The sequence below is a fragment of the Epinephelus fuscoguttatus genome, linkage group LG1 (assembly GCF_011397635.1).
Source record: "Epinephelus fuscoguttatus linkage group LG1, E.fuscoguttatus.final_Chr_v1".
Classification (NCBI taxonomy): domain Eukaryota; kingdom Metazoa; phylum Chordata; class Actinopteri; order Perciformes; family Serranidae; genus Epinephelus; species Epinephelus fuscoguttatus.
In genome coordinates, this window is record NC_064752.1 from 26245282 (window position 1) to 26258734 (window position 13453).

General features: G+C 40.6%; 1 protein-coding gene across 1 annotated transcript; it reads right to left on the reverse strand.

The window, feature by feature from the left end:
* Window positions 1–129: 129 nt before the first annotated feature.
* On the reverse strand, window positions 130–4169 carry LOC125895704 (uncharacterized). Its single transcript, XM_049587769.1, has 6 exons — window positions 3909–4169; window positions 2458–2577; window positions 2262–2380; window positions 1559–1709; window positions 1362–1483; window positions 130–1274 (listed from the first exon to the last, which is right to left on the reverse strand). Exons 1-6 carry the CDS (start codon window positions 4135–4137, stop codon window positions 168–170), a joined length of 1848 nt encoding a protein of 615 aa, XP_049443726.1. The 5' UTR covers window positions 4138–4169; the 3' UTR covers window positions 130–167.
* Between the last annotated feature and the right edge of the window lie 9284 nt (window positions 4170–13453).

Genomic DNA, 13453 nt, shown 5'->3' on the forward strand with positions numbered 1-13453 from the left:
AAAAATTAGAATTAAATAAAAAAAAATCAGACAGTAATTGTGCAGCTAACCTTGCATTTTATTTTGCCCTCAGAAAATTTACATATTGAATCCCTCTTGCTAAATGCAAAGCAAGAAACTCTTAGACAGTCTATTCCAGCTTTGTGGGTCTATTCTGTGAGGTTAACCTAAATGTATGAACGAGAGTCTGATTCTCCTTCTCCAGTCAACAGGACCTTTCTTGCAACTGATTTTGGCCTTTGATGTGAAGGGAAAGGATAAAATGGAGGCATGGCGTGGTACACAGGCTGATGTTCACGCTGATCAGATGGAGCTGGGTTTGTGGGAGGCGTAGTTGGAGGATCAGGAAATACTGGAATGGGAGCCTTCTGAGGAACATAATATGCTGGCATATATGGGTGTGGGTAATAAAATTGCTTTTGAGCTGCAGGCTTTAAAGTCGTAGCTGCGCTGGTCAGTGAGGTGGTGACAGGAGCAGCAGTTTGAGTATTCTGTCTTTGAGAGGGATACTTAGGAGGAGGATACAGCACGGGGATCTGATAGGTCTGAGGATACACGTATGGGTTGTGCTGCTGGATGACAGGTTTGGGATCCTGAGGAGTTTGACCTTGTGGAGGCAGCGGGACTTTTGGGAATGGCAGGAAAGGATAATGAGAGGGCTTTAGATAGTGTGGCTGCTGGGGAACATGAGGCTTCCCATCATGCTTTGTGGTGGGGGCAGGTGTGGTTACCAAAGCTTCTGTTGTAGTTGCGGGAGGAGGAGGGGTTGCTGGATGGAAAATTCCAGGTACCATGGGGAACTGTGGGAAAAAGGAAAATGGATACTGTGGCATCTGAGGTGGCTGGGCTGGAAGCGCAGCCGTGTTTTTCTGAGCAGTGGATTGCGTTGGTGGTACGGGTCTGGGGAACAGAGGGTACTGAGTGAACTGTGGATACTGTGCCATGAGTGATAATGCAGGGAACTGAGCTGCAGGTGCTTCTGGGTTTCCAGTGTTAGAGTCTGTAGCAGCACCCAAGGGAAACTGTAGACGCTGAGGCAACGGAGCCACTGTACCTTCAGTAGGAGTGGAGGTGTGTGGTGGAGGAGTGGGCCCAGGAAACACTGGGTATTGAGGAAACATTGGGAACTGGGGGTACTGAGGATACTGCAGGACCTGGCCTTTGTCACTAGGAGGGGTAGTTGCTGCAGTGGTTGGCTTGATGTCCGGTAATGAAGGGCATGTGACCAAGAGCTCAGCATCCGCCAACAGAAGAGAGAGTAAATACTCCTCATCCTGCAAGGAAACAACAGGAGTAAAAAAAAAAAAAAAGCCTGCATGTGCCTCAGCTTCCATTTCTAACCACAAGAGGGACCACCATACCTTGATCTGTATGCACGAGCCTCTGTTATAGGGTGCAGTGAGGGTCAGCCCTCCAGAGAACACTTCAATAGCAATTCCACAACTGCTACACACCGATGAAAGGGACCTCCACGTGCCAGACACTGCAACAGTTTTAATCACAGATGAGAAAGTAGTTTTCTAAAGCCAATAAAATGCCAATATGTTGACTCACTCACCTTTAATTTTGACTCCATGTGCTGCAATACCACTGATCTTCACCACCATCCCAGATGGGAAGCAGGAAACAGAGGGTAGTGGTAACACAGCAGGACAAGACATTGTCATCGGTGTCCCCCCTAAGCGTAGAGGTAGTACGTAATCACCATCCTGCAGTGTAAAATGACAAAGAGGCACGCTCATAGAGAGAAGTTTAAATCATACAAATGTATCAATGGTTTAATTTTATTTGCAGATTTATGAAAATACCCAAACACAGACTTAGAGGGATGCTCAAAGGAATACTTCACCCACAAAATAACCATTTTTATAATAATTAGTCATGCCATGTTACCTTGAATTCATACAAACATTTGTCGCATGCCTCTACGGAAAACATGTTTAACAACTGCAAAACTAAAAATGAAGATACATTTGCAATCTGAAATTATCCAAGCCAGATTCCATTTAAAAGTTTGTTTGTTTTTTTTAGCAAAAATGCATGTGTTTGAAAGTACTGAGCATATGACTAGATAAATGAGACTTGGATTATACTGCACACGTTATGTTAGTTTTTCATTTTGTGGGTGAAGTATTCCTTTAATGAATAATCAGGTTTGGGTAAATGTCCACAAGTGCAGTTTGATTTCAGTCATGAAGCTTCTAACTGGTTTAAAAACATCCATGGAGGTGCTGCAAATACTGACGGGAAATGAACCTCACCTGCTTGGTTACATGGCAGCCCTGGTAAGGTGCAGCAAAGTGCACATCTCTGCGGGACCTCTTCACAGAGAAGCCACATTGAGAGGGCATTTGAGAAAAAGGAGTAAGGGCTCCCTCACCTGTTTGACATATAAAGAAAACAGTTTAAACCGTGTATTGGCTTTTAATTCAAACTCCTAATAAAAAAGGAACCTACCGCTATCCACGAGAAAGTGAGGAGCTCTGATCCCATTGACTTTCAGAGTCATCGAGCTGTCACTACAGTGCACTGATGGATCCATGCGCTTCAGTTTTGCAGCCAACAAATTGTGCAGCTCTGGAAGAAGCACAAATTTAATTTGGTGATTGAGAAATCCAAACACACCACACAACCCTGCCATAATAAACTGCATGATTGCATCATGTTTTAAAGGATCCAGAGATCTTGAGCAATTGTGTTGCTGTAGAGCGATATTTTGACGAGCATGTTCCCATGCAAGGACACATATGCAGGCTACAAGTTCTTTAGTGATGTAATATGCATTTTCTGCCACTGTAGAGGGCCGGTCTCAAGGTAATCTATGGGACTGAATGTGTATGACACCATTTCCACTCTTGTGGTGCAACTTCTCTACAGTGCCAAAAAATGCACATTATGCCTCAAGACAAGGGCACTTACCATTGTTTTTAATTAAGGAGACTGAAATGTTCATAACATGTCACATAATCCAAGTCTTAGTATTAACTGAGTTGTAATAGTTTTTATTGTTAACAGGCCAGAAGCAGTTATGCTCTGCATATTGGTATGAACGGGCCCAAAGTGTCAGGGGGCCCCCTGGCCTTCACTTGCAAAATGTCACTCAAATAAACACATGCTGGCCAGGAAGAGACTGAGAATTACAACAAAAAGACCACAAAGAGGCAAAAAACAAACAAAAAGACACAAGTTTACCCCTCAGACACTCAAACAAGTACAAAAAAAACACAAAACAACCACAAGGAGACACAACATGACCACAGAGACACAGAACAACACAAAGATGCAAAACCACCACAAAGTCTGTGTGTCTAGTTCCTAAGTAGGAGAGGTGGTCAGTCTCTTGCATATCTGTGCCCAGGGGCCCATTGTGTCATAATCCGCCTCTGCATTTTGGGTAGAAACCAATGTAGCACAAATGTTCATCTGTAATACACCTTCTACAGTAAATCTGGCTGTTTATATCTTGCTGCCTTGATCATGAAACAGAGGGGGGATTTATCCTCATTGTATTGCTATACAAAATAACACATCCAAAACAATAAATAGCAAATAAGATGCTTTTTTTTTGTAATTTTCTTTTCAATTAAAAAAAAAAAGAAAGAAGGATCTACTCTGCCATTGTGTGAGTGAGTGTGCTGCATTTATTTAAAATGTATTAGTTGGACAGAGTGCTACCACTTACTGTGCAAATTTGTAACCGTTTATAATACAAATTTAATAAAAGGTTGTTTAGGATTAATATTTAGATTATTGATTGATTCAACTCCCCATGGTGTATTTCATATAATTTAATATTCGTCTGCACCATGCGCGTCATAGAGGTCAACTCGATGTCTCAAAACAATCAGCCCACTGTATCACTTTGTTTCTGTCTCATTATGGGAGATGGGAGAGGATCTGTAGCTTACCTGGAGTCGATCTGCGGTCACCATGTTCGTCAAACTTGAATGCAAGTGAACCGTGTCGTGTTTGAGCAGCAGATCCATGTTGTCTATCAGACTCCACACTTCTGCCTTGTACCGCAGGCTTCTGTTCAAAAACATCCGCTGTGTCAGGAGCGTGTCCGCTGCAGAGCTGTACGGACATTACAGTCACCGTGACCACGAGATATAAGATGTGGGTTTTCAGAGACATCATGTATTTTTGTTAAACTGTTGTTAATACAAATCGCTGAGACTGTCACTCATATAGTCTCTCATACATAGGCCCATGTGTTTGAAGCGTCTTAATTGACCAGCCAATCACCAGTCACAACGTGATGACAGCAGGTGTGAGGTGATGATTCCTCGCGACTCTTCTGCAAGTAAGAGGAAGTGAATATTAAAATTGATCAAATATGATGCAAGCTAAGCAAACAGTTGTTTCTCAGATAGATTTCTTATAGAAAAAAAAATCAAAGTCACCTCTCGTTTTTTTCAGGAAAGCCTGATGTCTCTGTGAATTGGTTTCATTAATTAAATTGGATATATTGATGCAAACTATAATAAATTCAGATAAATAGACAGTTAAGATCACTTTTTAAAGGTCACTCTTCAAACAAACTGATATAAGTAACATGGTATAAAGGACAAACGAGGCATAAGTAGAACAACATAAATGCATTCAAGGTTTCATTTCAACATTGGAAGACACACATGAAACACCACACTTAACTTCCTGTACGCTGGTGATTTTTATGCATCAATTTATGGTGTTAAAGTCTTCCTGTTAACAGTATAATCCAGACCAAGCAACTCTTTCCACTCATTTTGGGCATGCAGACAGTTTTAGGACAAGATTTTTAGACATTTTCCTACACGTGTAATAAAACCATAGACCCAGAGCCCCAATTATCAATATTTGGTGTGGCCCAAAGAGATATGGGTCTTCCCTGAGCCCTGAACTGTGCTTAGGCCTTTACATCATTGTTAGCCAGACATCTCAATATGTACAATTGGAAGTCTAACCTGCCCCCTCTGTTTAGATGCTGGGTCAATGATGTGGCTCATGTGAGGGTGGAAAAGCTCAGATATTCCCCAAAGGATCAGTCGATGAATCCCATGAAGCATGGCAACCATTCCTGGAATATTATAATAATGTCTATACTTTAAGAAATCAATCAATAAAATCATTGAATAAAAATAATTTAGGGTGTAAATGTCTTTTATTTTGTCAAAATAACAGTCCTCTGCAGCTTTTATGTTTTTACTGGGGGAGTGAATGCACATGCTCTAAATACTGAGAGGGACATGAACTGGAGATATACGCCCATGACTGAATTTGTGCATCAAAAGACAACAATAAAATGATCCCAGCTGCAATTCTGAATGTTTTATTAACATGTTACACATGGGAGTCATCAAGATGATTCATATAAAGTCACTTTATTTTATACACAATGAAAACATACAATCATATTAACGTCTTCAGAGGAAAATAATACAGCTTTCACATGTTGTTCTGAGTCAAACAAGCTTACGTGACTCTCAACCAGTGAAGTTACGACACTAATGATGCAAACAGGACAGAGGTGTTGACTCAGATGACAGGAATTTTACACTTGAAACTGGTCTATCCTGTATACAGAAATAACGCTGTATAGACACAAACATTATATATAAAAAAAACTGTAAATAGTGCAATGTGCATAGTATCCACGTAGAATTGTTTTAGTTGTGCTGTAATACATTTACAAATACTTCAGAAAACACAATAGAAGTCAAATTGCAACAAATAGATTTTTTTACGAGGCCTCAACTTTATATTTTCCAAAACATACACACCTTTACTTATTCAAGTCTATAATAGACCAAAACAATGGAAGTAGGTTTTGCATAGATGAGGCCATATCTTGCAAGAGCACTACTGTCCACATTACATCAGTGTGTCATTTCATGAACGCTAGATAATTGAGAGTAGGTGGTTAGAAGTGGCGCTCCTGACAGCTTAGAGGTCTGTGACATCATCCTCAGACCAGTCATGCTGATGCATCACTGCTGAGAGCACTGAGTCAAATTCTTCTCTCTGACGTGCAGCAGCTGGAGACCCAACACTAACATTATAATCAGTGGCAGCATTGGGTGACTGTGTCGGCTCTTTAGCTGTGAAGTGGTCTAGAGATGCAGAAATAGGCTCCGTATCCAACGTCCACCTGTAGCCAGTATAAGCTGGAGGGAATGTTATTGTGCCATCATTTTCATCAGTGATGTCTGCGCCCATAGTTTGAGTCCAAGGGGGAGGTGGAGGTGTGAACAGGCCTCCTGCTACGAGCTGTCCATGGTGAAGGGCCATGTCAATGCTGCGCCGCAAGTTGATAGGAGATGGAGGCCGCATGTCAAATTCTATAAGTGACAGAATGCATTCACGTTCACCAACTTTTTGCCACAGTAGTGCAGTCTGAGAGTCAGAGCTGCTAATGCTAACAGGATCGGGCTTGTAGTCTGGTGTGATGGTGGACAGCTGATCATCATACGGACACATTAAGTTGTTGTTTAAACCTGCTTTGGACAGGTTATACTTTGCCCAGTTGCTTGGCATCAGGTCTTCCCAGGTTTTCTCAGATTTTCTTAGTGGCCCTTTCTGTATGCTCGCCAACACCTGACCCCACAAGCTTGTCTCCTCTGCCACTTTAGGCACCTCACTTCTTCCCTGCCCGTGATTACCCCTTGAATGACCCCTATACGTCATCCAGAAGATCCAACATCCCAGGACAAGCAACGAGAATCCCCAAGCTAACTCAAGAATTCTGGCCCAGAACTGACTGAGCCACCAGCCCCAGCCAAAACGCCTCCAGTTCCCCAGCAGCCCATAAAGCCAGAGGAGACTGTACATCTGCAGGCTGAAGCAGAGAAACCCGAGGAAGGCGCACACTGCTGTTACTCGCTTTACTCCCTTCTCAACCCTCAGTGAAGGAACCCAGTGAGGCACAGACGACCTGAGAAGGGGGTGTAGATGAGAGAAAGACTTCATGAAGATCCCTATGCAGAATGGGAGGCCCCAGCAGAGGGAGAGGGTCTGCAGCAACAGAGGGAGAGTGGGGGACAAAGTTGGAGAGAAAAGGTCTGCTACAAGTAATGGAGTACAATGTGATATTGCCAGGCCTCCCACTACCCACGGGCGCTGCAGCCTTAGAGGGAAAAGTAATAATTTTAACCCTCTGAGTGTGACCAGAGCGAGGGCAACCTGCGCCCACAGGAGGAGCTGCAGAGGGACATTATGGAGTGCTGCCAGAGTGGCACGAGACAGGACCTGACGGGTGCCATAAGGATCAAGCAGAAGGAGGACACCACGCAGACTACCACTCAGGATCAGGAGAGTATTTGCCAAGATCAGGGCGTCACAGAGGGGATGAGGAAGAGTGCACGCACTAGCCATTCCTATAACTGCCAGAGCTGCGAGCAGTATGAAAAGACTGGCTGACCCAAAGACATGTAACTCCCAAGCAAATGCCAGTGTGCGCCTCATGTCATCCCAGAGCAGATTGGTGCCATTAGAGTTTGTAAGAACTACACAAGGACTCAGACCGAGCACACAGGGACCTCCGGGTCCTGACAGGTTCTGGTTCGTTGTAGGGACAAACACATTGTTTTGGAGTTTAGGGTTGTCCAAACCTGAAAATGAGAGACAGAGAGGGAGAAAGAAAATAGCTGTTTAATGCAGGAGCAGAGTTGGGACCAAGTCAGGGGGGCTGGGGACAGTTGCAGCAAGTCTTATTTCTCCAATCAGAAACATGCAAGAGTGAAGACACTCATACTGCGCATGCTCATTTACAGCACTTACTGCTTTTTTTCTGTCCAAAAAAATCTCACATTATTATGCTGACATTTATACATATACAAGCAACTGTGATGTAAATGAAAAGATAGTTCACCCAAATAAGTAAATCTGTTGTCTGTTACAGCGGCATATATATGCAATTACAAAAAATAAAATAATAAAAGCAAGACTATATTAAAATGTACATATACATTTATATATGCACAGGTCATTGTGAGGTACATTGGAGTTAATGTGAAATGCAATAATTTGAATATTTCATATTACCAAAATCTTATTAGTGTAAAAATACATTCAGTGAATAAATCATCTAAAAGTAGAAATTGTGTCATACTTTTTTCTTTTTTCAGTATGCCGAGAAGGGTTACTTACAGAGAGATATACCCAACAAACAAAACTCAATAACTTTTATTTGATCAATATTACTAAATCAATAAATAAAAAGTACTATGCTTATTGTGACCAAAAAAGAAGTTAATTAGTCACATTTAATATATTTTTAAGGTTGCAACCGCCCTGTGTTGTGCTGCAGCTGTCTACAGGGTTGGGGTCAGTTGCTGCACCTGACTCCTTCCATTCAAAAGGAAATTGTGAAAGACATATCATACATAAACATCTTTATATAGTATAAATAATTAGCAGACAAATGTAACTTTAATATATAAAAATTTGCTTGCTCTAGTCCAAATAATGTCAGATGTAGCAGAGAGAGATGCAAATAGTGTTGCGACCGTCCCCAGTCTCTCCCCAAGTCTCAGGTCTTTGCACTCCTCACAAGTCCTCAACTTTTGAGTTTCCAGTCCTAAGCAAGTCATAATGTGCTCTCCATCAAATCTGAATTTGATAGATTTACAAAAATCATGAATTTTCACCCATTTGTGTAAAACAAGTTTGTTAAAATGTTACTTAGTTGTTAAGCTAACATTAGCTTAGCATTAGCTCGCTAACTATGTTAATATCAGCCTCGACTTACTGTTCTTTGTGCAGCTTCAAAAGTCCAAGTCGAGTCGCAAGTCCTTTTTGATTTTGCCATGTCATCAAGTTTATGATTCAAGTCTGACTCGTACTTGAGCCCACACCTCTGTGCAGGAAAATTCAATTTATAAACACATATTTTGTATTGATTGTGTTGTTGCTAATGGAGAGTTTTATTGCATTTCATTAGTCAAGAATTAAGAACTAACAATATTTTGTAAGATGTTATCGTCATATCTACTCAAAGTAAATTAATAATCTGACGTGCTTTGACTTCAATTAACTATGTTCACTTACCATCCAGATTATCATCATTCATAATGGATGTGTGATTCTTTTTTAACTGTTCCTCAGTCATTACGTGGCTGCCGTCCAAAAGAGCTTCCACTGAGATCATGTGCACACTGGAGTGAGTGAATCCTGTAATTGACATATTAGCTTTGTCAGTTTCTCGGCCCTGAGCCCTTGAGTGGTGTGGCGTAAGTGCTGGTGTTGTAGTTAATGTGATTCCAGACCCAGAACGGTTTTCACTGCCAACTCGCTCAGACTTCTTTGGAATGATGAGCGTCTGTGATGCTGTACTTTCAACACTTTGTCCACTGCCCTCCATAGAGTCACTGCTGCTCTGTGAGTGGAGGATCAGTCCACTGGCCAAGCTGTCCAGGGCCTCGGTGTCTCTGCCCGTGCCTCGAGTTATTCGGACTGAATCAGAGTGGTGCAGTGAGTGAGGAGTTTGAATAAGGCTTCCAAGTGAAGAGAGAGACATGGTTAGGGTAATGAAGAGTAAAGATGAACGCCCCATTTTTGCCACTTTTGATGTTAAAACCAAACCCAGAAACCTATAGAACAACAAAGGAGAAACACAGGAACAGCATTAACAGGATGCAATACTTTCCACTACACTATCTTAAATAACTGAAAAAGAGTTGACAGTAAAAAACTTTTGAGAGGTTAAGTAAATGTGAAGAGTCACACAGATTCCCAGATAATCAACCTTGTGTTTTAATCCTATAAAGGACAATAATTCCCCCTGTGTAATCTATTGGGTTTGCACAGTCCACAACATCTGTGGATGGTCTGTCTCAGCAAAAGTGCAACACAACTTGGCAAAAACATGGAGGTTCTCAGCAGGAGTCGGTCTGATCTCTCTGTGACCTGTTGGTCACAAATGTCAAGCTGCCACAGTATTGTGCATAACAATATTCTTTTCTGCATGGCATAAACATTTGCAGGTGATCTGATACCCCAAATGCAACCTCTGTCTATTTGAGATGATAAATGAACATTATTTCTGTTTGTATATTTTAAAACTGCTCCAAACACAAACCACGAGTTTAAGAAATGCCTTTTGTCTGACTTACTGTGGAGAATTTTACTATTTGATATAACGGTGCACTCCATCAGAAACAAATACAAAGAATTAAGAAAGGCTTTAAATGCAAAGCTCCTTGTATTCTGTAAAACAACAGGATGGTTTCCCACCAGTTTTAACTACTAACAGCCATTTCACAATCACAATCCAGGTAACTGCCAATCAGGTTTTCACATATAAGGAATTTGGTTTGGTGTATTGGTGCATAACATAAACAAAAAAACAGAGAAAGTTAAATTTAAAGAATAAAAAGAAATATTGCAAAAATCAAGAGACATGAACATAGCTTGGAATTAAGTTGTATTAAAAATACGAAAAAAAGATGTGTGCAATATATCTGAATTTAAATTTAAGATCTGTGCACTTCTTAGTTTGGGCAGAAATGTGTGAAATTGTCCAAGGAAGGATAACTAACTTTACCAAAACACAATATCCCATTGCTGAAACTATCTCTCTATAAATTAAACCCAATATTTTAGGTGCTCAATAAAAGCAGATAACTCAGGCATACCTGTGATTCCTGTTGCTCTGCTTCCTTTTACTGCGTCATGAGCAGCACTCCACCTCCACTGTAGCTGCAGTACAAGCGTGTCTAACATCTGATCTTTGATGTGGGACATGAGGAGCATCACAGTGAGGGTTGAACACTTTGGATTTACAGACATGCTCACAGCCATCCAACTGACGTCTTATTCCTATTACTGCACCGGCTGCTTACTTGGCAGCCTGCCATCCTGATGGCACCAGCAAAGACAATGATAGAACAAAAACACCAGGGCTCAGTCCTAAAATAATGCACCATATTGAGGCTATCACCTTTACATGGAGAAAGTTTTTTGTAGATTATTGTCTTTTAATAAAAGCCCAGAAGCCTCACCTGCTTCTCTGCAGCAGTTGTGTGAAGGCAGGCTAAATCCCTTCTCTAAAGGATTACATTAAGTAGCACAAAGTCACATGAAGTGATAATGTGAAGCAAGCTAGACACGAGCACCCTAGTAATGTTTCATGCCAACTCACTGGCTTATCAGTTTGAAATGTATTCACATGTGAACAGTTAATGCAAGCACAAATCCTCAAAAGGGCTTTAGTTTTACAGATACCCCTACCCAGGGTAGCACAAAACATGACCACATTTTTTCATAGTTGTGACATGCTCCCTTCATGACATGGATAATCATAACATAAATATCTTATCCAGCAGAAAGTGGTGAAATTTATCATTATATTGACTTAGCATAGAATCACATGATGATCACATGGTGATAAAGTGCAGAGTAAAACCAATCTGGAGGTGGTGGGGGTGCCTACTTAACCTCATTTAATTTTTCATCTATAGCTTGGATTTAGTTAAAATTTGCACTGATATCTGCCCTACACCTCAAAGCAATACCAGTCTAAAAATATCTATTAATTATAGAACTAGAGACTTTTAAACACAAAGTTGTCATAGACAAAAATGTCACACATTTTTAAAAGAAATTTACTTTTACTGAAGGTAATATATGATTGTATGGTGGTACAGCTGAGGTCATCACATTGATTAGGAAACTTGGCACAAAAACAATATATGTGTTGCAGTAAAACAAAATGTGTAAAGTGAGGAGAACACTGGATTTTATTCATGTTTATATGTAACAAAGGATGTAAAAATAAAAATCTGGCACATTTCAAGCTCTACTGTAATAGATATTGTTAGTTTTTCTACAGTTTTTTTTAAATACTTATTAGTTTCAGAGTTATTCTCCCTTCTATTCTCTCTGTTAATTCTCAATGTATGTCCTAAAACTCATAAGATGAAAAACAGCATTCCAGCTTCCATACGTTTTTATGCCTCTGTGTACGTCTGTCCCATTCTCGTGAACATGATATCTCAAGAACGCCTTGAGGGAATTTCTTCAAATTTGGCACAAACGTCCACTTGGACTCAAGGATGAACTAATTTTGGTGGTGAAAGGTCAGAAGTCGAGGTCAACCTAACCTTGCATACAACTCATTCTTGTGAAAGTGATATCTCTAGAACACCTTGAAAGTATTTCTTTCAAATTTGAACTCAGGGATGAAGTGATTAGACTCTGGTGGCCAAAGGTCAAAGGTCACTGTGAACTTGCATCTGTCTTATTTCATGAAAATGATATCTCAAGAAGGCCTTGGGGGAATTTCTTCAAATTTGGCACAAACATCCACTTGGACTTAAGAATGAACTGATTAGAATTTGGTGGTCAAAAGTAAATGTGACCTCACAGTACATGTTTTTGGCCATAACTTAATAATTAATTAGCTAATTATGGCAAAATTTCACACAAATGTCTCATAAGATAAAATGATGAAGTACTGATATTTTCTTCATCCAAAAGGTCAAAGGTCAACTTCACTGTGACATCATAATTTTCTGCAAAAATACTTTTTTTTTGCCATTATTCATCATATATATCATATCTCAGGAACAGAAGGGGAGACATTTAGTCAGATACTGACTTGGTGACACTAATCTTGGGTGTCCAAGATCTTCTGTGCTGCTGGGGGAAGATGTGTGTGAAGCATCCATGTTTTCAGAGACATTGATGTGAACTGTAACTGCAACTTGACCGGTTCACAGAGGCATACAACTGCAAAGCGGCAATTCTAGTTTTTTTTTTTATTATGATGTTTTTGGACTTTAAAATGTGGAGGGGTTCATCACTGCTGCCCCCCGCATGTGAAATCTTATGCCAAACATGACACGATATATGGTGAGTAAATGTCATGCATACTATATGATAAAATATATAAAGAATTGTTATTCATGGCCACCACTTAGATGAATCTTATTAGGTTTAAACTATGACTGCAGACAGTTTTATTTGAGTTAAAATATTAATAAACAGGTATTACTCCCACCACCATTTCCACCACAGAATCCCTGCAGAACCACAGATACTCTGCAGTGAGTGTGGGAATTAACTCTTCCCTGTCCAGTCTGTAGGGTACACAGCCTATGCACACAGCACATCTGTGCCGGTCCACCTTAAGATGGGCGAGAGGCAGTTTGTTGTGGAGCGTACTGGGGGAGGCCCTCAGCGGCACATGCCTGGCTCTTTAAGGCAGACTGGGGAAGTTAGATTTTGTTAAAGGTACATGCATTCAAATGTTTACCAGGCGTCACCAAAACATCCCTCACAGTCATATTAACGCTGAATCAGTTCATATAAGTTTATGTGTCAATTTTAAATTACTTAAGTTGAAACTTCCACAGACAAACGTCTAATGATAGAAGGTGTAGTCTGACAAAATAAGGTCATAAACCAGCTTTTTACAGAGTTTTTGAACACATCTCATATATATATATTCTGGCCTATGGAGATTATCATGAGG

Coding starts and splice junctions, on each gene's coding strand:
- LOC125895704 (XM_049587769.1), bottom strand. CDS start 4,137: ATGATGTCTCTGAAAACCCACATCTTATATCTCGTGGTCACGGTGACT. Junction 2,578..3,908: donor TGACCGCAGATCGACTCCAG/GTAAGCTACAGA, acceptor TGCTTCTTCCAG/AGCTGCACAATTTGTTGGCT. Junction 1,710..2,261: donor GCTGCCATGTAACCAAGCAG/GTGAGGTTCATT, acceptor TTTACACTGCAG/GATGGTGATTACGTACTACC.